General features: G+C 32.9%; 1 protein-coding gene across 2 annotated transcripts in view; it reads left to right on the top strand.

The window, feature by feature from the left end:
- LOC119071253 (KH domain-containing, RNA-binding, signal transduction-associated protein 2) overlaps window positions 1-27,638 on the top strand; it is a 53,958-nt gene that overhangs the window by 5,581 nt on the left and 20,739 nt on the right. For both annotated transcript variants that reach the window (XM_037176097.1, XM_037176096.1), the window contains exons 2-4: window positions 9,155-9,207; window positions 17,808-17,908; window positions 22,141-22,404. In XM_037176097.1, the coding sequence (XP_037031992.1) occupies window positions 9,156-9,207; window positions 17,808-17,908; window positions 22,141-22,404 (417 nt within the window). In that variant the 5' untranslated portion in view covers window position 9,155. The remainder of the gene's footprint in view (window positions 1-9,154; window positions 9,208-17,807; window positions 17,909-22,140; window positions 22,405-27,638) is intronic.

Genomic DNA, 27,638 nt, shown 5'->3' with positions numbered 1-27,638 from the left:
CGATTTCAGTGTGCTGCATATTCTCCGATAGTCCTTTGAGTAGCCAGTCCAAGTCTGGTAAATTTGACAACATAGCAGACAAACCATTTATCAAACTATTTGATTTATTCAATTTTTATGTTGATTTGTGATACGTACAGTCAAGCGATTTATAGTTTATAGCTGTTATTGAACTGAAACACCTCAACAAATAAACGTGAAGAGTAAAAAAAATACGTCTGTGGAATGTGAATGTGGAACGAATAAAACAAACAAACCCCACAAAGAGTAAAAATTTATCTTCTTAATAGAAAAAAAAACGATCTCAAGCTTTTGTGAACCACTTACGAAACTAAAAGTCTTCCAAAGACAAAAAAAGAACTTTCGGTTTAGGTCAACTAAATTTATGAAAAAATCTGAAATTTTCATACACATTTTTCAGGTCAGGCCTGATTTGTATTATGTTAGTCTGGCCAGGTCAATATTGATCATATCAGATTCAGGTCAGGCAACAAAAAAGTCTTCAATGAGGTACATATTAACAACCATATATATATATATATATACACGACATATATAAGTACTAAAATACTACATTTCGACTAGTAAAAACAACGATATCGCTTTAAAATGAATGTAAAAATGTTCGAATTATTAGAAATAGATATTTTGGTAAATGTTAATTGACTGATTGGAAAGGACAAAGCAATAAATAAAACAAATTGTTTTGTCAATTAGTTTCCGTCTGATCCATAATTGAAAGCCTAATCTTGTTTTTCGTATGATTTTTAAATAGAAAACAACTGGGTTAGATCGTTTCCGAAATAGATTTTTCATGGCAAAATGTCTAGACTAATATGTTTCCGTCCCAAATACTCAAGTAAATAATGATAATCGGCCTTAACAACACACGAGAAGTTTGGAGAAGTTTCAGACCCCCACATTACCGAAATATTTTTCTACGACAGGGGTAAGACGAGAGACAGAACTAGTGCCATTTATGATGTACTAGGAGTCAAACTAGTAGAAGTCGAATTATTCGACTCAAATCCCAATATTGGGAGTGTTTGTAGGCCATACGAACAGCACTTAACTTTACTTGACTTGGACCGATTTAATGCTTTGTTTAGTTTAAATCTGTCCTACAGACAAAAGTATGTAAGATATTATTTTAAGTAAGACCATTCCATTCAGGCCCGTAGCTTCTACCTTGACCTAATTCATTCCAAGACGCCAAGGTCGACAGTCTCCTATATAAAATTGACAACAGAGATTGCATCTGCTTCCGCCCCTAACTTCGGTCCTGATTTAATTTATCTTGTTAAGTATAATCCTATAATTCAGTTGGAACATCCTTTTTTTTAATTGGCCAAAAAGTCCGGTACGGAAAATTCACAAAATGTTATGAAGTGTCACTTTGTGTTTGTGGATATTGTTTACCGTTGACCCGTATTTCTTCTTTGACGTGTAACATCTGAACCGATAAAATAATGATGCAAACTTCACCACAACTGCTACCATCCAATTATATCAATTGCAATTCAGTTCTTTTGCATGGCTTGCATTATTATAAATTAAGCTGTGTTCCACATAATGTAATTGCTATAATGTAGAATACAGAAAGATTCGCATTGAAGACACAATAGAGGTATTATCCGGTATTAACTATGATGATGGGGTGTTCATCAAAGAGCTTTTTTTTTGTTGAAAATAATCAACGTTATATGAAAAATCAAGCTGAGAAAATTGCACTAGTTTGTCACTGTTATAAAAGTAGATAAAAGTGTTCCTCGAATTCTTCATCAAAAGCTCATAATTTATGTTCCACTTCACCATTTACCAATCTAATGTATCAATCGAGCGAGACGTGAGCAATACTTTTTCAAAAAATAAATAATAGTCGATGGAGCAATATATCGATTTCATCTACTAAACCAAAAAGGTTTTACCCTCTCAAGTATATGAAAAAGTTGACATAAATTCATATATTTTACGAGTTTATAACCCACCTTGCCACCTTACGTAATGTTATTATATGAAAGAAGAAAAATCTTTTTTTTTCGTTCCTTCCTCATCTTTAATAATACCTCGTCTATATGGTCACACGTGCGTCTTTTCACAAGATGTGTGGCAAGACTATCAAGTTTATTTCTTGTCGTCTCACATAATGTTACTGGAGGAAAACTCTGAGTAAGTCCAGATACCAAGCTGCTTTATGAATGAATGTATATATGAGGAATATTACGTGAAAATGTTGTATATATAATGCATGTCTTTTATGGCTGTCATTATGATTATACCTCAGCAATACCACACGATTCACCGATCGTCTGTGTTATTACAAAAACGAAAATTATGTAATATTTTTTCTGTTGAATACCGATATGGATGATTTTTTTTTTCTTCTTCTCCACAAAGGTTGTTAGGTCAGATATTGAGCCCTTTCTGAACCCAAATAAAAGTGTAAGATGTATTATATAGCAGGTTGGATATATTTTCTTTCCCCTAATAATTTAGAAGTTTAATGAAATTTATCGGTCAAGCTGGAATTTTTCTTTTTGATTTTGTATAAGTAAAAATAAATTTTCTTTGATTTTGTTTGTGTAGCTGGGAGGAAAGGATATTTTTTGTGCATATGACAGGATTTGGATGTTGACGGATCAAAATCAATCGTAATATTAATCGAAAAAGCCTTTTTGTAAGATCTGCCTGTCGCGGTGATGTGGTTTTTTTTCTCTCCAATTTCGTTGCGTCAATAGTATGATTTTAATTAAAAAATCAAGCGTACACCTCGCGAACATGATGATGAAATTGTAATTATTTTTGATTACGAAGCACTGACGATATGGACAGCTTTCAATCAAAATCATCCAATGTTCAAAATAAACACCAATTTGAATAGAGAGTGTTATGCATCGGTACTTTATGTGTATACTGATCTACGCGGTGAACAGTTTTCAATTTACGGTTTAAAACATTTTTTTTTATTAAATCAAATCAACATTTTAGAATGGAATATTGGATATCTTATAATGGAAATCTGTTTTCGTAGATTAGCGATGACAGGCCTTTCTGTTGTTATCAATTACTTAGCACTAGGTGTGACGATTATTGAACTTTATTTAAAAAAAGAAAACTAAGACGAGAGTTAATCAGAAAAGTATTATAAATTTTCTTTAACTTAAGGTCATGCAGCTCTTTAGACGGGTATACAAACACTAATCTATTAAGAATAAAAGTAAGATGTTAAAGACTATACGTTTTACATGGATTATTCATCCTTTTAGAAACTTAGCACCTTTTATCGACAATAGACCATGTCGGGCCCTGTTGACTAATGATGGCGTTATGTACTACACCAAATATAATTTCTGAAAAATAAAAAATAAAAAATACCGGAAACGTCTGCATTTCCTAGTCATCTGTTTCCGCTAAAAATTAGTAATTCAAAAATACCACCAACGTTGAGCGAAATATTTTCGATTTATTTGAAGCAAACTTCAACATAAACGATTTAAATTCTATTTTTGACAATTGAATATAACCCTTAGAGTAATTATACCTAGAGAGGTATTTCGTACGATAAAATGTGGTCCCGACATCAGTTTGTATAAGATTCACATTTCGTACAATTTTGCGTAGAGCTTCTCACTAACACATGTAGGCGTTGAAAATTTTGATAGTTGTCAGTTTTGTATTTTCCAAATCGCGTACCACTATTTTGGAATTTTGTTTAAAATCATTCGCAATAATAATAATTATTAATTGAATATGGTGCAAATGTGATTCATTACGGGATGCCAAAGTAAAGACGTCAAGGGCAATGCCTGTTCATTTTTTCGGTAATTTTAAGAGCATAATAAAAAATTGCTCGAGTTGCATCTGTTTGTTGATTCGTAATTTTCCTTCAAATGAGACTTAAATCCGATATTGGCTGGAGAAAATTTTCCAATTAACTGAACAAACAATTGCACAACTAATTTGCTGCATAAAACAACACGGGTCAATTTGTATTTTTCATTCTTTGTTATTTGTACTAAGGGGGACAGACATTTCATTCAATCGTTGAGTGAATATCCTGTGTAGATCAAGCGTTGCATCCTTATACAGGACGTTTGGGATCACTAGAAATACCCCCAGCTGAAATGTTGTTTCCACTGATCCACTGATCCCTTCCCAAGACAGCGACAGTAAAACTTTCGATTGAACAAGTGTTTGAAAATTTACTTAGAGAATTATTCATCAACTGATGGAAATACGAGTAAATTTGGAACGCTGCTAAGAAATTCAAAACCCAGACGCAGCAAAAAATCAAGTAAAAGCAAAAACGTAACCAGAAGAAAATCAAACTAACAAAAAGTACGAAAGAATCTCACCATTTTTCAAACAAACTGCATTCATCCAAGCCACATCCATCCAAATTGAATTCATCCAAATTGCACTTATAATTACTCTAAGATATAACCTATTTTTGGAATGATACTCGTGAGCTCAGTTGTTTTGTTTATATTTTCACCAAATATTTCGCCAGCACTTCGTTGGCATTTTCAATGGCTACATAGAAAAACATTACATTTAGATCTACTAATTATCACAATGTTAACACTATCGTTACTTGTTGGACATACCTTTTTACTAAAACTAATTCAATTCAATTCTGAGCTCACGAGTATCATTCCAAAAATTTCAACACACGCTCATAAATCCCCATGAATATAACCTACTTTTTGACGTATCATCGTGTGAAAGAATTTCGAAAACCTTTTCAAAGATTTTTCAAATGTTTCCTAAACAATGTTTTATTAAAAATGAGTAAACGAAATTGTTTTGTGCCGGGCTGTAAATCGAACAAAAGACCCCGCTTTGCAATTTTACAAAGTTCCATATTCTAAGGAACGGTTAATATGATTTTCAGCTGTTGCTTCCGACCAATGCAAAATGCACTGTTAAACCAAAGAAGTAAAAGAAATGATATCAAACACAATACGAAAATAGTAACAGATTTAATTGTTAATTGCCATGCCGTTTGTGAAAAGTTAAGAGACGTTAAGCTCATCTGTCCTTGTTGTTGTCCATAAAACTTTAAAAAATTAGCTTTTTCTAAAATTTGAATTTCGTCTTAACAAATCGCTACTCCCAAAACCCGATGGAGTATTAAAAGGAATTCCTTTGATTTACTGTATTTACTGTACCCCACTCCACTACCCAAGACCGCAATAAATTAAGGAATCGTTATAGTGTTGTGTGACCTGAAGCACAACAGGCCAATCGCAGCCTAGGTTTAGGTTCAAGTCAATAGAGGATGTCCACGTCCCTTTGTACTATAGTATTATGCATCTGTTATTGACTTATATTAAATATTTGATCTTATATACGAGCTTATATAGCAAAAAGCATGTTAAATGAGTTAAAGTTAAAGCAGGGCTTCATATTTGACAAAGTTTCACGAATGTTTATACAATTTTGGTGAAACATTTGTGAAACTTTGTCAAATATTAGGCTCTGAATTGAAGTAAAAGAATCAATTGTGGCGATTTTCACACCCTACTGATGTTTAAAAAATAAAGAAGTACAGGTAGAGGAATTTCAACATGTTTTCTGATTTGCGAATTGTAGTGGTCTGTAACTGCTTCCACACAAAATTTGTTTAGCAAACGAAAATCTAGATTTTCATTATTATGTATTTCATTCTTGTCATGCAGTCACAAAATTTTGAAAATAATAATCTAGATTTTCATTTATTCAACGGAATTCTTGTGGAATTAATTACCAACCACAACAACTCCAAAATCAGGAAACATTGCGAATTTCATTTTTCTCTCCCTGTGGGTCATCTGGAAGAGATTTGAAGCCACGATCTACGACAATTTGTTTGTTTTTGTCAATGAGGACGTATTACCTTACAGCCATATAACAACAATAATAAAAATGTTAAAGGTCATTGGTCAAATCATATATAACTTTAGCAACTAGAAACAACAAAGCAAATACATTTAATTACAAAGCTTGAGTGAACGATACTCGAATAGTTGCCCGGGGTTAGAAATTACCAACCATATTATTCAACTGTGTCAGTTCTGCATGTGCACTAATTTCATGTCATACACACACGTTTGCCTGCGTTTGCCATTTTCTACCGAACAAACATATATTTTCAATGTACATTTACAGCAAAATGAATTTTAATGTGAATATTTTAAAATTATTTCCACGTCTCAAACTGTAATAAAAAAAAATATTTCATGGATGATGTCGAGCATATGCACGCTTCTGTTATTATTTATTGTCGGTACGATAGCATTTTGCAATGCAATAATGATGGAATTTCTTGCTGTTGGATTTAATTTTTAAATTTCTTCCATTTTACTTTATTTTATTTCATTTTCTATGAAATTAAATATGACACATAAAAAAACAACGTAACGTATACAGTAAATGACTTTCTTACTCAGCTCCCATCTGGGAATACTCCATTGGCAACAACATGAAAACATCTTATATATGTATATAAATACATGCTTCGTTCCTCGCTTATCCATCTTGACATGTTGCCCCTATAATCCTCATGTATTGTAATCTTACATCTTACCTTGTAGCTTGACGTTTTGGACGGTTTGTTTATTTGCTCATGTATACTATCTAATTTGCATGTAACTCTGAACTGAACGCTAAAATTACATGTATGATTCGCTAAAATAAACAAATCTTTCATTGTTTTCTACTGAAAGAAGCGGAGAATTTCAGTATAGAGAATTTTAGTTCGATTTTATTTCGTATAGTCGTTTACGAAAAACAATATTTCCACACCGGTTGACTTGAAGGTAATTAGAATTGTAAATGTATTCAACGGACTAAAATGTGTGGATATTATACAGCCAGCCAAAAATAATATTTTGTTTGAGATTTGTTTTTATTGTTCTTCGCTGTATAATGGTCAGCACAATAAAAATGTTCGTTAATAGCTTTGGTCGTTGAAAACTGAGAAAAATGTTGGTTTTTTTATAAATCTGATTATTACGTTTATATGTCGAAACTCACCCAAGAAAATCAATAAAAATCGATGAAAATGAATAAGAACCAATTCACAGTTCGTATATCCAAATAAAAACATATGCCGCAGACGAAAACTATTTTTATAAATTGAAATTAATTGCTGATTGATTGGTTGATCTGGCCGTATTGTGGGTGAAATTAGATGCCTTCTGTATAATTTATCTGCCCGCTGTGTAATCGCATTCATGTGTAAGAAAGGAAAATTTCCGTGAGAAATGTCTTGCAAAGGAATCTAATTTTAATTTGGCAAACGAATTTAACCGTAGCTCTCATCATCACCATAGACAGTATTTTCCGCACATTTCCCAAATTTACATTCAATTCTTGTAATTAAATTAAGCTTTTCTTTTCATAAAATGTCAATCATTGAAAGCGTCAATTTTGTGTGTATGTGTGTGTGTATAAATCAAGTATCACCCAAACGCTTTGGCTTTGGTTTTTATGTTATATTGGATTTTGAAGCGACTGAATATTATTTTCTATTTAATCTAAAAGCAAATTATTCAAGTCCCTCTACGTAGAGATATATATTGGTCATGATTTTCATGAATAATTTATGTTATTTCGGTTGAATATAATTCAGATTCGAGCATTTTAGCTATTCCAATTTAATTAGAATTTAATGTGATTTTTCGGTGGCATTTAATTATATTAAGGAACAAAGTTCGGTAACATTATCAATGCGTATATAGCTCATACCAATTAGATGGGATTTGAGAAAATAATACTTTTACTTGAGATGTGGTATCTAAGAATTTAACTTTCGAATCAATTAGAATCGGAGAAAAGTGAAAACAAACACAATTTATGTTGGGAAGTATTCATATATAGCATGTAGCAAAGAGAGGGGAAAATTTCTACTCCCAATTTTGATCATTGTGAGATGTAACACGTATCGAAATGGTGTACTGCACACACCATGTCAAATTTCTTGTGACATGTATTGGAAATCTCAAATCGATTGGATTTCATACCACAAGGACGGAAAATTTGAAAAGTCGGCTTCGCCTCGGATGAACAATCTTCACGCCAAAAAGGAATTTTTCATTTTTCGTCCGAGTTATGTGCAACCAGAATTCGTACTGCTTTGAAGATTTTTTTTCAAGTAGTTTGCATTGATGAAATGAGCGTTTTCGGTGCAGAAGCATGTAATAGTGATTTTCCTAACGCATGCTAAAATGATTTTTAAGGGAATGAGAATCGAATTCGCTAAAAAAAGTCTTTTAGCATGAGTTAGGAACAACGTTTTTCCTAAACGACGTGGGAAATAGACAACAAAGTCAACACTAGCTAGGAAAAATTATTGTTATCTAAAGAATCATTTTCTACTACTAATTTTTCCGACAATTCTTCAGAAAATGAGATACGGGACAAATAGTTGGAATGGTTGAACTATGGAAAAAGAAAACGAATGTTACTTACAGTTCTTTTACAGATGTCTCCTTATGTGTTATTTGGCTTTTGTCCTACATTTGGGACTAGATTTTTCTGCTATAGGTTTTAAATGGGTAATTTTCTGCGCTTATTTACAAAATGCTACCACCATTTCTCATGATTTTACCCATAAGAACCGATTAAATTTAATGAAATGTAAAATATTAAAGTTGTTGAAAAGTGGTTAAGGGAAACCGTATACAGTCAATCAAAAATACCTATTGCAACCCTCTTTTTAAGAAAGGACCTGTTGGTTATTCAAAACTCAATTGAATTTACGTTACGTTTGCGAATTTCTTATATGAAAAAACATCACACACGCACACAAAGTTTAATTGAAATCCTTGAAATGTTTTTTTACATTATTTCCAGAATTGAACTTGACAAACTCATCCACTTATAAGTTGGTACACTTTTGGTTTACTTCCTACATAATATTCCTTTATTCATTGAAGTACCTTGAAGTACTACACTTACATTACTCTCAGTACACGTGTCATGCGAGTAAATTTTTAATTTTCGTACTTACAAGAATTGTGTTGCGTAAGAAAGGAAAAGTAAGGCACGTAAAAGCAAAAGTGTAACAATTTTCAATTGGACGAGTTTAGAGTATCATACCAAAAGTTCATGCAAAAATGTATTTATCTTTAATTTTCTAATAACAATTTCGGTTTGTTTTCTTTTACAGAATGGATCTGATAGGAAAATGTTGTCTAGTACAGGAAAACGGTAGCACTGGAGGTATGTATATTTATCATTATTTTTAAGCCCCAATATCCGCTTTAAATACAAAATACCGGTATTATACACACACACCAATTGTATATTATATATGAGCATTATATTTTGGAATCAAAGAAAATGCGTAGGCTAAGCCGTTGTAAACGGATGATAAAATGAATGTATTTAAGCGATTGTGCTGGTGGGTTATAGTTATATTTCGACGAAAACATTGCGAATCAGTGTGATTTCCCAACGATGGTAACACAACAATCCACCGGGAAATGAATCATTACTTCATTGACATGAGCGTTAAAAACCATTTACCGATGGCTCAGTGAGTAAAATACCTTACGTAATTGTTTGGAACTTTGTATTTTGCCTTGAGTGGTTCCATTCCTCGCCTTCGGCTCGAACTGCAAACGCCACACTTGGAAAAATAAAAACTTCCAAACAACGATGTAATCTACTATTATAATGTGGCATAGTCGAGCATAGTGAGTCGGAGAAAAACAGATGTATCATTCCTATTTCTACAGTTTCAACAGAACTACCGAGCCTCATAAAATTTCTTAGCACGAAAATCGTCGTGCGGGTCTTTCCAACTAATCAAATGTTATAAGCATTTCAGTACAATTCAGCACATTTTCCAGTTTATGTGTTTCATTTTCGTCTCCATTAGCAACGTGTAACATATGTACACCGTTGCAAAGATTAATATACATAATTTGGGAAAATTATAACATTGTTAGGGCTTATATATCACATTTATCCCGTTCAACAAACATGACGTCGTGTGGATATATCTTAGCTATGTACATAAATTATGTTATCCTTATTGATATCCCTCAAATCCCTCGATTAAATTCGGTGGGTTGTAGTATTAACTATTACTGATGTATAATTGATGCACATACCTTACAAGATGTGGTGTAACTAAGTTTGAGAATGTGTTCTCACAGTCACATATAAATTCGGCAAAGTTATTTCCTTTGAAAATTAAGTTTTGCACATACCTCCAGTCAGTTGTTTAGAAATCTTAAAATTTAAGTTTTAATTGATGGTGAACCCTATCGTCATTGTTCTCGTTTACTTCAACTACAAATTTTACTAACAAGGATTAGTTTGCTCGTCATTTTAGCAGCGCCACTTATCTAACAAACTCTTTAAGTTTGCATCGTATCAAAAAGTAAATGAAAATCACTTATAAGGCACACTTGTGAAAACACAAAACTTAAACGCTTTAGAGCCTCACAGAGAAACTTATTTCTAGAACCGTGGGTCTTTTATAAAAATTGTTGTTACAAGTAAACCTCAGCTTATAGGAAATAAACGGTGCGGCGTTATTCGGTTTGTTTTTGTTTTTATGCTAGCCAACTTTTCATAGAAAATCCTTTGCCAGTCAAAGGAAAATAATTCAAAATTCTAGGACAGAAAATCTTCAAGATTTAATGCTTAAAAATAATAGAAAATCGTCAAGAAAGTCCGCAAAATCATAGTGAAGATCCTTCACAAAGCTCAAAAAACCAAATCAAATTGAAAATTGAAAAAAAGAAATTAAAATTCATCCTGAATCAGTGAAATCCTTGAAAATCTTCGAAAATCCTCTGTCTGAAAATCCTTTGTCAACAAAATTAACAAATGTCCTGTCTTCGCAAATACATATGCTGCGGCCTCGAATGACAATCTACGCATCTATTGCCTGAAAAATCCTTTATCACTCAATTGCATAATAGTTATTTATACAAACGAGTGATAAATGCTTTTATCTACTGTAAGTTGAAAATATTCGTAATTTTCAGCATGAATCTAGTTAGCAAAGACAGTCAATTCACACACGAAAATTTCCGTGCGCATAAGTTTCTATATTAGTTATATGCCTTATGCATATAGATCATTTTCATGACCTTGTTAACGTCAGACACGATCCCAGCTCTCCTCAGACATGTCGAAAAATATCGAATGAATAGAACGAACGATTTTCATGTAAATTGAACGCAGTCAACGTCAATTAATTGAGGTTAAGGACTACTGGACGAAACATTTAGTGGGGTTACGTTGACAAGTACCGTATAATGAAAATGATCTATAACCAATATAGAAACTTATGCGCACGCAATTGACAGAATCCTACTACGATCATGTGAAGTAGGATTTTGTGTTGATGTGCTTTGCTTGAAAATTATGAATACTAACATAAAATCTTGTTGCTACACGTTAGTAAATGGGGTTTTGCGCACTCACATCTAGTGCGCAAAACAATCCTACTAAGTATTTACTAAGTAGTTAGCAATATAGCTATTTAGGCACATGTGGCGAGGCCGCAGGCCGAGTGTGACAAGGTGTCGGGGAATCTCGCACACGCGATCATAGTATGCGTCCTTTTACGACATGTAACGAAAAGTCATGACTGTGCGAGATTCGGTGAATTTGTGTGGTGTGCGAGATTACCCTACCCCTGTGACAATACACACCTAAAAAAGCATTTATCATCGAGTTGCAACGTTTTTCGCAATAAAGGCAAAGGAAAGTCCTACTCTTCGTCACTTGTTGCGAAAATAACTATTTCATCACTAGCACTGAAAACATCAACATTTCAAAACTTGACACACAAGGTACTTACTATTCCGCACAGAATGGCCAAATCTCTTGCAAAACATACGATGTAAAAAGACGAAGGTCATCATTTGACTCCGTTGTGCACTCCGCTAGCGATTCGTACTGGTAGAAATTCTCAACGGAGTGGTAAACCCGATAAGTGCGTTACGACACTTAAAAGGTTAGTAATAAACGTAGGTGCGTAAATGTGAATGATAGCCCCGAGTTCATAGCCCAAATCATAGTATTATGTACCACATAATCTTTTCGGTGCTGTAATATACATTCGTCATAGGCTCTTTGAGTACTAAATTCTAAAATTTATTGACGAAATAACTCGAATGTCCCAATACATTGCAGATTGTGTATTTGAAAAGCATTAAATTTCTAATTTAGATTTATATGTGGAAACCAATAGCAATCACCAATAAATGCGAAAAGTGCTTTGTGTTTCTGTATACATTGATGTACTTCAATTTCGTTGACTATAAATTAAACCATTAAATCTTCACACAACGAAAAAAAAAGTAAATCCTTTCGAAAACAAAGTATGATGGGTTTAAAAAAAATGTAATGTGAGGCCCACACCCTTTCGCATAAACGATTTTATATTGGAATAAATTTAACATCCGGATCTAAAAATAATCCTAAAATTTATAAGAACTTGGAGTGTGCAGGCAGTGTTTGCAGACAAGGCATTTTGTTGTTTTATTTAAAAAAAAAATCTTTTTTTTCTATTTAGAATATTTTGGATTAAATGAGCAGATGAGTTTTTAATCTGACTTTTTTATAAATGGCTGAAGGAAGCAAGATTAACATATTTAATAAATGATTACATACAAAAACGGTTAAATACCGAAACAAAGGAACGAACGAAGAGCTGTTGATATTCAGGAAATGAGATTCTAATGTTATGCATGTCGCTAATGCGAAATTATTCACATCGTTTACATTTTATACACATTGTACAAGAAGAAGTGGATATTTTTCCTTGGTTTTCTTTTTCAAGTAGACAAATATTAATAACATTTTTTTCTTCAAAATACAAAATTTTTAAGTTGAACGATCGATTTTTCAGCAGCAAAAATTGAGGGTCAACTTACTGTTAGGGACAGGCCATTAATTGTCAATTATTTCTAAAAAATATATTATTTCCTTGACTGTAAGTCATGGGTTTTACAAAAGAAAATACACCGTACGTAACACGTTCACTATGATTAAAAATGGAAATGTGATGAAAAAACGTTAAATGTTAAAATTTTGTTAACCCTTGTAACCCTTTGTTAACACGATAGTATGAGTAAATCTCAACCGATTTTCAAAAACTTTTTTTTATTCGACGAAATATTGAAATCCTCAGGTCAAGTTCGAAAATGGGTGGTATCGGTTCAACCATCTGGTGGTAGTTCTCGAAAGAAGCCGATTCTGCTTTTTAACACGATAACTGGAGAAAAGTTCAACAGATTTTCAAAAACTTTTTTTTATTCGACGAAGTATTGAAATCCTCAGGTCAAGTTCGAAAATGGGTGATATCGGTTCAACCATCTAGTAGTAGTTCTCGAAAGAAGCTTTTTCTGCTCTTTGTTAACACGATAACTGGAGTAATTCTCAACCGATTTTTACAAAGATGTTTTGTGGAGAATGGAAGTAATTCCTGAGGTTAGGTTCTAAGACAGATTATGTTGGTCTAACGAACTAGCTGATGTTGATAACAGAATTTTTGTATCTCAATATTATTTTTCTTGTTATACGACTTTGCCTTGTAAACAAAACCGAATAAATAGAGCCAAAATTAACGAGTGTGAAGTTTGGCCGCAAATCACACGAGTTTAAGTTTCATTGAAAACATGTGTCATTTTGACAAATAGATACATTTTGTTGAACACATTCATTACAGTTTGTTGGAAATGTCAATAGAAAAAAAAAGTTTTTTTCAGGTTGACAATTCAAACAATCTGTAATGAGTCTGTTCAATAAAAAGCATCTGCGTGTGATCAACTCAGAAGCGTCTTAACCTGTTTTTTCATAACCTTGCGAAAATGGGTGGTATCGGTTTAACCATCTGGAAGTAGTTCTCAAAAGAAGTATTTTTCTTTCTAAAACGATCGGGAGTCTTTGATATTGCCTTGTAAACAAAACCGAATAAACAGAACCAAAAGTAAAAGCGCAATTCAAAACATACGTCATTTTTTACTGGTGCATTTTATATCAATTTAAATTATCAATGAGAGATTTATTAGACCGTTCTAGTAGTTCTTCTTTTCTGGCCCTCAAAATACAAAATTACATTTCATTGCAATAAATCAATAAATCATTGCCAATAAAAATACTATTGAGAAGCTCAGACAAACAGTCAAGGGATCTGACCCACCCAACAGGTGGGACCTAGTCAAACTGAACCTACGTTTTGAAATCATTCAACGTTTTACAGCGGCCAGACTTTTACTTCCCTAATATTTTCAACCATTTCTTTGAAGGCAGTTATTATGTATGATTTAGGTACATTTCCGGTCTGTATTTTCTGTTGAAAGATAAGAAAGAGAACGATAATGACTGAATTGAAAACGATGTTAGAAAGTAAAAAGAAAATCATTTGGCGATTATATAGAAATTTTTCGGTTAAATCTTTGTATAAATTCCAAAAACGTTAAGAATAAGTGGTTTAGCGATCTAATTGTAACCGTTAAGACAGGGTCTATTTTCCTACATTTTTTCAATTGCTTTAGCGATCACTTTTTGTATTTCCAGGCGAACAATTCTTTATTTTTGTCAATTCTTCATTTCCTGTGGCACGGTGTGCCTGCACCAAATTTAATAAACAATTTTTTTTGCCCCCGTCGAATAAAAGTTGTTTGTTATGACCCAAAAAAGGGAAATACGAAGAGAAATCAGAGGTGCAAAATTTTTGATTTTTGGTTCAGGCACACCGTGATATTCAATGAATATTATTCATATTTCATTTCATATTTTAGAATTATTAGTTCAAATTCTAACCTCTTCCAAATTTTCCCAAAAATATTTATTAATATCGGAAAATTTGGAAAATTTCAACAAAATATGGAAAACATTTTCCCAAAAAAAATCCCTTTATTATGATCACAGCATTGGCATCAGATACATCAGGTGCCTACATTTTTAGCTCTGACACCGACTAGGGATGCACTACGCTAAGAAAGAATGATTTAAAATTCTGAAATTCAGCTTCATACTAGGTAAAAAGTAGACAAAAACTATTAGATCGCAGGAAATTGAATAAAATCGAAACTCAGAAAATTTCAAGGTTTGGGGGCTAAACAGTAAAAAAAAAGTTAGAAATGCCATCTAAGAAGACAATGTTAACGTCCATTAACTCAGTAAAACAATATATATACTTTCGGTGATCAAATAATGCTTACCCAGTATGCCATTGAGTATAAACCAGTTGCACGAAACGTTAACTTTTAAATTTTATGACAGAAATCGATAGTAATGTATCCACCAAATATTTTGTCTTATTTATGTCAATTTCAGAAACACAAATCACATTTAACTGTTTCAAAAAGTGTTTTGCACGAGCGATTTTATTGAATTTTTTTTATATAAAATGAAAATGTTTCGGGGAATTTTTTACTTTCTTTATTCATGCCAGTTTATATACGTTTCCGGCAATAGAAACAGATACCCGACACAAGAAGAGAATTGTATAATCTTGTCTCTCAATCGACATTTAAGATAAAAATAGTTATTTGTTCACCGAGGGGAGAAAACAGGAAATTACAACAAGAGCGATGTTCGCGGCTGGAGAAAACCGAGGGCCGCTATTTCACTGGATTTTGAATTATACGAGTTTATGCGGGTAACGAAGTGAATTATGCGAGCTAGTAAGTGAATTACGCGGGAAGGTACATGAATTTGAGATAAAATGAATGAATAGAGAGAGAGCCGTAAAGAAGACTCGATTTTCTCATGGCTCACGGAGAGGCGAAAATAAATTTAATCACACCGCACGCACGGAAAATAAATAATAATGTTCAACCCATCTGCATTCAGTTGTAATAAGAAATATCTATGAATCGTACAATAAAATGACAAAAAACAAAACCAAATTACCGGGTTTCGAACCCATTTTCGGAATTTAATTTTCAACCAAAGACACACCATTCAAAATCTAAACAATTCTTTTAGCAAGTCTCGGCATTATACATTTCGGCGCTATATCGCTTCAGCATACTCGTAAATTTCGTGTAATTTTTTTCTTTGTTTATTTAACACCAAAATAAGATTACGGGGAGCTGGATGTATGTCATCGCAAAGCGTGAAAATTATTTGTATATTTTATTTTTCCACAATTTACATAATTTTTGCTAGTTGAAATCATTAGCATATCGTTATGTTTTATTCAGACTGTTACAATATATTTTGTTGGATATCTGTCTGATGAAATCCGAAACGAGGGCATGATGGTTGCGGCGATTCAATATATAAATTGAATATATTCCATACAAATCTAAGCAATTTAAATAGCACTACTATCCTGTACAATTGTGATATTACAAACGCAACATATTTAGTAAATCTGTTACATCATTTGTTTAAAGTGGTGCAAAGTAGTTCATACAAAATCCTTTATTTTAATCGATGACAAATGACCTTAGACGAAACTTTCGTCACGAAACGATGACTTTAGGTACTTTAGGGATTACATGCCCCGCACAATTCGATTACGATTTCGAGTGTGATTTTCGTGTTTTTGTAGTGTACTGAGACTTGGACATTGCTGGTGTTGTTCGTTGTAAGTTTTTCAGCTTTTTAGAATGAAAAGGCGATGGAATGAAAATTATTTTTCTCAAGGACTATAGTGTCATGACTGTAGTGAATTACGCTTTAAAGGTCTGAGGATATTACCAACATCCTTAGATTTGTGTCACGTGAGTCACAAATCGTGAATCAACAAGAATCAACAAGGATGGTAATATTTTGATCTGAAAATTCCACATTACTGCTGCCCTACAACAACACATTGAAAACTTACAAACTGGTTTGTAAGTTGTTTATGCGCTGTATGGGGTTTCCCTATTTTTGACTGACATTTTTTTGTTGGGATCTTCAGACGCAACTCAGAGTTAGTGTTTCCGCAACTAGAATGCTCCTTTATCTGGTGAATTAAGCATCATCATAAAACTGCTGTAAGCGAAGGTCTGGATTTCGAATCGAAAACATTTGTGTAAAAACAAAAGGTGGCTAGTGCTAGAGGATGCTAACAATGTTAATCTTGAATCATTAAAGTAATCGCTTTTGCCTCTAAATTTTCGAGAAGATATCAGACCCTTAACTAGTACTAGTTAAACTAGTAAGGTCAATTAGGTTCAATAAGAATGACTAATATGGTACGGATTCATTAAAAATCTTCCATGATAGATAATTATGGAGTTAGATCTAGATTGCGGTTGGATTGATACGTTTCGCTAGTGTTCTTCAAAATTACCATATTTCGCAAATATTTCGCATATATGACAAATTCAAATGTGGTAAAAAGTTTTTAACAAACATACGCTTATCTGCTCTTCCATAGTGTCATATGGTTTTGTGAGTACCAAAACAAACACCATCAGAATTTGTCGATAAAAATGTAAAGCATAAAGTTTTTATAGTTTACAAAATCATGACAAACTGTGTGCTGTAACCGACTGTTATATCTCAATTACAGTAAAAATATGTCAAGCAATGATATCGTCCTTACATTCATTTCAATGTTTGAATAAAGCCACTATAATCCACCATTCAAAATCCACTCTTATACATTGAAGCAAAAATGTTTCTGCTGCTATCTGTCTGAATAGCACCACCAGAACATATACATATATATTTATCGCTTCCATCCGACCGTTTTGCTTCTAATAGGCACTACAAACGCCGCATATCAAACGAGAATAAATTCGTGGTAATATAAACGAGCGAACAAACAAAGCTGTACATTTTTATTATTTGTATCCAAAGTAATAACACTAACTTTTATCTGTACACTCTTTCTTCCCTTTTTGCAGGTTCAATTTCGTCGGAAAAAAGTAAAATGCTGGACATTACACGCGATAAACCGATAAAAGTGGCCGTTCGAGTTGCGGTACCTGTTCGTGATCATCCCAAGGTTATATGGTTATATATTTAATGATTATTTATTATATTTTGATGCATTGGGTACAGGTATCCATTCTAAAACCCACTATAACACTTCCAAGCATCTCACCAATTACAAAATTTTCTTCAATATTTCATGATTATATGATCATACAGTGGCCGACTTTCAATTTTGTGCACTATTTTGATTCAGCTGTTTGACCAGCTTTCTAATCAGGAGTTAGATAAAAATGGCAACAGTGCTTTGCTAACAATAAAACTAAAGAGAGTGTATTCGTTGTTTTTTAATGCAAAGGAATGCGTCGGTTGACATTTCATGCCACATGCTCAAATACATAATGCTCAAAACAAAAGAGGTATTGAAAACGTGTCAAATGAAGTTAGAACTTTTTCTATTCAAAATCGCGACTGCTGCATCTGTCAATGAAAACTAGGAATAACAAGTTTTCAATGTCTCGTTTGTTTTGAACATAAAAGAATAAAAAATAACGTCGATGCGTCGCTAAATTTGTAAATAGTAAGCTAGTACCCCCTATATTTTTTGAAGATTTGATTGACACTTTTTTATCATACATTCTTCTAGCCAGTCCGAATATATTGAAGCATTTTGTGATGTTCTATACGCGTCTTTGTGTCCAATAGTGCATCTCTAAAGAAAGATTTTAGCAAAGGATAAGGACCTCCGTGAAACCTCACCCACCAAAACAGACACTTTCTCAGCGAAAAATATAAAATTTAAATGGAGAATCGCTCTTATATACCTCAAAGACATCGAAAAGATACTAACATTAGGAAACTGTTGTCATATTGAACTCTGATTGGTCCTACAATGCTGTTACGTACGGCTACTTTTGGAGCGCTACTTACATACATTCAAGAATATCATCATAACTGTAACATTTACTGGCACATTAAGTTCTTATAACTAGTTGAGAGTATTCTTGATCACTTTCAATTATCAGATGACTTACTATAGTTATATAATAAGTCATATAGCCCACAACAGTGCTAGGAAAGGCCAAATAATGGACTTCCGTTGAAGTTTTCCCAATTTTTTCGAAAAGCGCCCGCTGCGCCACCCCTCTCGACCAAAAGTTATTTGTTATGACCCAAAAACGAGAAATAAGAAGAAAAATCAGAGGTGCAAAAATTTTTGATAAAATTTGGTTCAGGGTAGGTAATGTGGCATGTTTAATATGGAAAGCCTATTTCGTATGGAAGAGGAAGACATGTTTAGCATGGAAAGTATGTTGCGCATGGAAAACATGTTTCGCATGGAAAACATATTTTGAGTGGACAGCCCATTTTCTAATTTATTGAACTTCATAAAGTGTTATATTAGCATTAAATTCTTTTATTTGAATCTACCCTCTAGTCTCTTTATGTCCATGGCATTCATGTCATCAAACTTCTCATTGGTTCTTACTTTTCCTACGAATTCCGATGATTAAACAACTCGTGGTGGTCAAAAGTTTTGGAGAGCATTTGTTTCATGTTTCATAACACAGATTTAGGCATTGAAACAGAAAGTTTTTGAATTTTGGAATTCACCTACTCGTAGATTTTTCTATGCAACAGTCTCAGCATCTAAATTATTTTAATAAGACTATACTCTACGTCTAAAATGATTTTAGTTTCTAACTAATCTAAAGACGTTCGCACAATGTTAGTGATACATTCGACTCATATGAGACTCTCTTTAGTTGTATTGTTGACGACAAACCACAGTTGCACTGATCCGAACGTAAAGAATCCATATATGTGACGTGAACCGAAACCGACGAAATATTCAAAAATCGATCTGGCGGCAGCACAAAATTGAAGTTTGAATTTTTTTATTCTTCCATAAAATGATCAGATGGACCAGCTGAGTGGATTTCCGGCTGAGCCTTAAAAGAAATAAGACATTTCGTAAAAACCGCTACACCCTAGTAATAATGTTTAGTCCTTTATTTACCTTTATATTCAACTTTACTTTCTTAGTGTCCGGCACATCATCATTTCAAGTTCTAGAATCGCGAACCGATTCTGAGTATTCACCTCCTAAAATTCTCTAGAATCTAAAAATATGAACCTACTTTGTATATTGAGCTAATAGCTATGTTGTGGTAAAAAGAATAAAGAAATTATTCAGTTGGCATTTACGAAAAAGTATTGTAACTGATGTAACTACTGATACCTTAGTCCAATTTCCCATTAAATCGTGTTATTTAATGTGTTCACATATTTATACTCATCAAGAGGGGAAAAAAATTGTTTGCTTTTTTTGTGCTCATAGCCATCTATTTTCGGTGTTTGCCTTTTCTTCTATTTGACCGAAAAGAATTTTCTACGTTCGATCCTCATATCATACAAGAGATGGGTATTTGTTACAGAACAAAAAAACGCTTTATATTTACAATGATTTCATGAAATCTCAATGGACTAGTATGAACAACGCCTGCCACACGTACAAAATCATCTATTGTATACTCATATCTTCAAATGTTTATTTTGTTTGTATATTTATAAGTGATGGCAATAGCGAACTCTGAAACCCTATAGCGCTATCATCAGATATAAAAAAAAAATTAAGTAAACGACGGGTAACAGTACGCCATTGTAGATCTTGGTGTAGTAGACGGTATTTCCATTCGATGATTTGTTTAGTTTGGATTTATTTACCCAAAGTGTGCACTGAAATGTTATATGACGTGCTTATTATGGCCACGGATGCCTTGCATGAGAACATAACATAATAATGAGAAAACGCCATTAAACTTTATGGATATATGTAAGCATTTTGAGCTGGCTATATACATATATACGAAGCTGAGTAAGATGCTATGAATAGATTCGTGTGTGGCAGTGGCAAGAGTCGTATTTTAAGATACGTTTTTTTCTTCCTCTGCTTTCATTTCGTTCACTGGTCCATATACTAAAATCATCTGGGACATTGAGATAACAGGATTCGTCGAGCATTAAAAGATATAAAGAAGGAATAAAATCATGTAGAACATGGATTATGAAGTAGGTTATAAATAAGGTAGTTAAATAGGGACAGGAAAATCTTGTGTGTTAAATTTATATGAAAGAAAGACGCATTCGTTTACGGATACTTATGTTCAATGAGTTTGAGTGCTTAGCTTAGCTTTGAGTAATTTGACTCTTCTGCTAACATTACCCTAATGTTCTGTGCGTGCTATTTTATAGTGCACGTATTTAATAATGCAGAACTACACAGACCTCATTTACCAGCTTCCACAGCTTCCATCCATACTAAATGTGTGTGTATAAAATAAGCTCGATTCAGTAGAATCATATACATAAAAAGCTGAGCAACATATGTCTTCAAACACCTCTAACCTTTTAGTTATTAAAATATGATTTCTCGCCGGATGACAACGGCATCATGTAGCAATAAATTTGCTTTAAAATTTACTTGTAAATCCGCTGGCATACTACGAATGAAGCTCTTTGTTAACACGATATGATAATGGGGCTGCTTCAAGTTTGTACAAAGTAAAATTTTGTCACTTTTATGCATAGCACTCTGAACTGGTGTATGTTGCTGTTTGGATTACAACATAAGTTTGGTTAAACCATGTAAATAATTGTCAACAATTTCAAATATACTTCGATTATGTTCCACAATTTGTAGTACGTGTACATGCATGTAGTACATGCAAACTTACTAATGATATTTGGAACATAGTGCATACATAGAGAGTCTTATGAATGCATTATCCCAATTAAGTTTTAGCATTATTGAGATGGTTGGTTAGGACATTGTAAGGGATTGGTTTCATAGAGTGATTGTAAGAATCTATATCTCCTTAAAACCACGTTAAGTGTTTTTGAGAGCGACATAAAGAAACTCCGTAATGTTTGTCAACAAATATTTGAACAAATGTATGCACAGTGTACTGTACCACTGTACACACAGCGTGTGAGTAATTCGATGCTGTACAAATACCGATTTCTTTTGTCTGCACAACATTTGTTTTTCCGCCCGAGGTGTGTACAAAAAAAAAATGCTTTCATGACATGTACACTCCACACATTCTCTAAATGAGTGCTTTAGATAGTTCATGTGTGAAAGGTTTGTTGTTGATTAACAAAAAAAAAGAAATTGAGAAATTTAAGTTTACAAAAAAAGCAAGTCCTCTTTGATAAACGGATTTCAATTTATTTCGAAAATTACTTTATTGACACAAGAGATAATGGATTTTTTCCCTTTTTCCCCCCCATTCAAAAATTCAGTTTAATTTCGTCGGAAAACTCTTGGGACCAAAGGGTAATTCAATGAAACGATTACAAGAAGACACAATGTGCAAAATGGCTGTGCTTGGACGAGGTTCAATGAAGGACCGAAAAAAGGAAGAGGAATTACGTTTAAGTGGTGATCCACGCTATACACATTTATTCGAAGATTTGCATGTAGAAATATCAACGTTTGCCGCACCAGCTGAGGCATATGCCCGGATTGCATATAGTTTGGCCGAAGTTCGACGATTTCTAGTACCGGTGAGTGTTCAAATATTTCTATACAAAAAAAAATGTTTCTGGAAATTTGTTATTTTATTTATTTTCTGGAATGTTTCGTAAGCAAAGTAGACAACGACAAACTATGCAAAATGTTTAGAGTTCTTTGTTGAAAAACTGGGTATTTTATCAATTGATTTTTGAATGTTTGAAACGGAAAGTTTCTTATGAGATATAAAAGGGGCAATAAACCGAAAACTTTCGGGTAACAATATTGGCAAAGATCTTATCCAACAATAAATTCCAGAAAAAAAAACTTTTTAATTATTTGAGAAACTTTGCCTTTCCTTCTTCTTTAAGTGCTGCACACTGTATAACCATGCAACGAAAGATGGTATAAAATCCAACAACAAAAACAAATAAAAAATATTAAAAATTTATAAGAAAGCAATGAGGTAATTAGAATTCTCATCAAAGCGTCTGTTTTCGACGATTTTTCAACGTTAAAATTTCCCATAGAATTATCCAAATTTTTTTGTTAAAAATTAATTTAATGCTAAAAGCTACATACTTGAACTCTTTACACTTCTCCGCTATCAAAATTTATTTTTTTGCTAAACTGTTTAGCTCTTTGTTGCCAATTAAGTTGCAACTACACAGATTATGGTGGTAAAAATATTTTTAATAATTAACGATCGAGAACGCGTCCTTTGAAAACTGGAGCTGTTCCAAATTATGCATCTATATTATACCATAAAGCAGATTATTCTTTAGTGTTCAACGTTACTTGATGCAGACGGCAGAGTGAACAGCCGAGCGATTTTTTTTTCTAATCGGCTAAAGCCTCGGCATGGGGTTCGATGACGTTGTGTTCAGTAAACAATTAGATGAACCATCTTTTAAAGGTGTCAACATTGGGCTGCATACAAACTTTCAAAGTTATAGCTCGTCTTGAGCCATTTTTTCACGTTTTCTCAAAAAACGGCCGACCTATAACTTTTAATTTTGCATGAAGCCGATAGCTAACACCATCTAAACATGATTCCTCTGATAAATATCTAATTGTTTGCTGCAGGCACTTTAGTTCTACAACGTCATCTAAAGTCCTAGCTGAGCCTTTAGCCAATTAAAAATATTCGCTCGGCTCTACACTCTTACAGATAGATCTAAATACTTGGAGTGAGTCTTCCGCATGGTCATATTCATGAGTCACGATTATAGAAGACATCTGTTTACACTAATTACGCATTGTTATGTATAATATGGAAGTGTTACACAAAGATGACCTTTGGCTTCGAATATCGGATACATGAATGACCAAGATGATTTTTCAGAAATACCCAGGCTTCATTTATCTATATAAGGGTTATTGTGTTGAGAGTTTGAATAGATTTTGAAAACTTTACCACAAAACCTTTTCTAATAAAACATCTGTCCGACACTAACTATTCGCCCCATCCAAATGGTGTAAGAAAGAGGAAAAGTCATTGTGAAACGATAAAATGTGATGTAGAGTCTGTTTTTTTTCTGCTCTGTTCGTCTTCGTATCAAAATTTTAACGTTAAGCTTAAGTTTGACCCACTTGTATTTAATTTTCGACGTGATACATGTACGGATAACTTGAACGTGTCTGTTTAAAATTCTTATGTATCACACGAACTACTTTGCTCGGTGTTACGGGCTTTCCAATTTTATACAGAATAAGTGGTTATATTCAAGGATATATTCGAAATAAATATTTTATCCATGACAAGTTCGTTTTGGATACAACATTTCGAAATTCTTAGTTTTGCTCTAGCTGGGTTTTTATTTTTTAGGTCGTTCCTTCTCCACTCGTAGCAAAATCTGAGAATGTATTTTGAAGGCACGAAAAAAATTTTTCCCCAAGTATCATTCAACATTCTTTTTCTCTCATTCGTTTGAAAATATTTCATATTTTTTTCCACTCTTGAAACATTCAAAAAGGTTGTGCATATCTATGTATTATGTGTACACGGATGGCATTCGTGCCGCGTTCCTTTTCCCAACCATTTGAATAGATTTTCGTGCTAAGTAATGCTTATCGTACCTATCATGCTAAATCACTTTCATTAAAATTATATTAATTCAAAAGCATTTTTAAATTGCGGAAAATAACATTTCATAAATGAAAATGGAAGACCCCTTTCTGCTATTTTTCCTCTAAATACGTTTATGGGAGAAAATGTAGCTCAGGTAATATATCCTTTGGTTGTTACGTCGCTACGCTGTATAAAAACCATCTATAATGTACGACGTTTATATAATATGTACAATTTATATATGTACAGTGTGACATTCATATTATAGGTTGCTACACGTTCCCTTTGACGCATCAATTATCTTTTAGCACCCCTTTTTTTTCCTCGCTTCCTTTCATTTCCGTTTGTTTTCGCATTTTCGTAAGTGTGTCTTTTTTCCAACTTTTTTCTTTTCTTATTAGTTTATTTATGTTTTTGTTTGCTTAATATTTTGTCATGTTTGAATAATAAATAAACTGTTTGATACATAAAAAAAATGTTCAAGAGGCTAAACCGTAACAAATCAGCCTTATGTGTCGGCTCGCTGAGACTCTGTGTCTATGCATCAAAGGTTTTATATTTCATAAAAAAAGTGTCATTGGAAGAGTGTAACCTTAACTTTGATGTGTCTTTATATTCCGCACAGAGACCAGGTTACACAGGTTAAACATATATATAAAGGTTGTTAGCATGACAAGCATTTTTCGTTGAGTGAAAAGCTCTTATATCAGATGAAACTCGGAATGAATAACAAATTTCAGTTCATGTATTATGGAAAGTATATATGGCTCTGTAGCTAACAATCCAAGAAATTTTCTTTGATGCTGGCTACTAAATCGAGCGAATCTTATCTGCTCTGTTGGGGATGTTGAGGACAGTTTAACTTATGAAGCTAAATATCACATTGAAACAGTATGGAACTTGAGGTAAAACGGACTTATCGTACTTCATAACAAAAAAGTTCTAAGAAACCTTGTGTTAAGGCCAGGTGAAGATGTTAACATATTTTGCGATTACCTGGTCTTAAGACCACTTTTGAAGAGACGAACAATTTCACAGTCTTTTCCTTCGAATGTACAAAGATTTCAATTCCTAATTTTATACTTCCCGTTCTTACAACAGAAAAAATGAAAAATTGACTTCAATCTTCGTCTTTGATCTCTAGAGATGGTCATATGGCTGTTTTTCGAAAGCATTTAAAAAACAACGAATTAAAGAAATAATATTCGAAAATGTAGAAAATTGCAATAAAATAATTTGCAATTATGATAAGTTAAACTCAACACCCTTGTGGAAATCAAATTGCTACTTTTGGTTCTTTCTCCAACTAATATACAAATTTAATTTCATTTTAAAATTTAATTTTCAATTTCCGCTTTCATACACAAGAAAAACTTTTAACAATTATAATAACGAGTTGATGGGTGCTTTCGGAAATTGGTTAGGATGAAGATATTTTTCCATTGCAGCATTGCAATAAAAGTTGATTCTAAGTATGCAAATTATCGTCGCTTATTCTCTGTTTAAAAAAATATAAATAGACTTTAAATTGAATAGATCCATTAATTGAGAGCATTTTGAACAAATAGACAATTCATCATTTATAGATTCTAGAAACGGCTGGTCATTTATTATCGCAAACAACATCAAAAATAAATAAAAGTTTTCTGGCTGGTAGCTCTTATATAGCAAAATGTATGTTCAAACCATTGAAGTAAAAGAACTTCGACGACCACAAAACATAATAAAGAAAAGATCTACTAGAACGGCCAGTAATTAAAGATGCAAATTCTAGTCTGGTCCTCTGCTATCGTAACCGACATCAAAAATAAAAATAGTTCAAACTAATGAAGTAAAAGATTTTGGCATATAAATTAGTCGATGCTTAAATATTAATGTTGCACTAAACAAATTTGATTATTACAATAGCGTTGCGCCTGCCGTTTGGGAAAGTTTGTCTTATCGATTCTATAAATTGAAGTTTTAAAAACGCGCATGTAGTAATTTCAGCGTGATGATGTACAAATGTCACATTTCGTATGTGAATCCAAAATAATTAAATAGTGATGTTTCATGTGGACCGAAAACGGGGTGTTTTCTGAAAATTTTCACTCGCTGTCTGGAATTTTTCGCATTTTATTCGGGTACAACACGCGAAAAGTAGTCGTCAATTTTTACTCATTAAATAAATATTGCGAATATGATAGTCACTCAGAGTCTAACAAAGAGATCCGGATATTACCAAAGTTCAGGCAAATCTCAATTTAAATTTTTACATATAAATCATAGGAATATGACATTCAGCTTTGCATTTAACATTTAATATCTCTCACGTACGCGTTTGCTGCGTATCTTTTTCAGGTGGCTTTATGTATTTCAAGCAGGGTTTATTTTAAAGACATTTTCATAAAATCCTCTGAACTTTCCAGAAATTTCAGAATTTTGTTGATTTGTAGAAATTTTAAAAATCTTTTCTCACTAATTCTAAAAATTTCTTTAAATACGAAAATTTATAGAAACTTCAAAAAATTGTTTGACAATCTTGACATTGTAGAAATTTTTAGAAAACGTTTTCTAGAAAATACCCCCTGATTTAAAGCTTTATTTTATGCTCAATTTTGTGGACTCATTTAATGGTAATGTTCCATTTAATATCAGTAAATAGTCAATCGATTAAATTTTATTAATTTGATAAGTAATAGAAAATGAAAACCTTTAAATGCTGAAGCCCTATAAGCGAACCATTTCCCATTGCCGCAACAGAAATTTTATCAAGCTTTTAATGATAAATTATGAAAACGACTTGGTATTTTCTAATTCCAATTTTACACAGTCCTGGTTGAAGGTAATACATATATAATACTTCATCTATCAGTTGTTCATTGGAACTGTGTAACTTTCTAAGTCGAACCATCAATACTTTTTATCTTATTCAAACACAATCTCATTTAATTAAATGCATAATCTTTTATTGGTTATGATTTAAACCTATTGAAATACGCTTATAAACGATCGCTTGAGCCATATTTACATAAAGGAATAATGTTCCAAGTGAAATCTAATACATCGTTTACCATCAAACAGCAACCAAAATCCTCTTTAAATTATAATTGAATGATGTGCATAATAATTTCATTGCTTCACTATAATATAGTGTGTCGCATCGCCTTCAGCTGTATTTGACGATGTCAAAGAGACGAAAGGTTATACGATTAATATTTTGGGGATCGATAAAAG

The sequence above is a fragment of the Bradysia coprophila genome (genome assembly GCF_014529535.1).
Source record: "Bradysia coprophila strain Holo2 chromosome IV unlocalized genomic scaffold, BU_Bcop_v1 contig_144, whole genome shotgun sequence".
Classification (NCBI taxonomy): Eukaryota; Metazoa; Arthropoda; class Insecta; order Diptera; family Sciaridae; genus Bradysia; species Bradysia coprophila.
The sequence above is the reverse complement of the archived record's forward strand: the minus strand, read 5'-3'. Positions and strand labels throughout refer to the sequence as shown.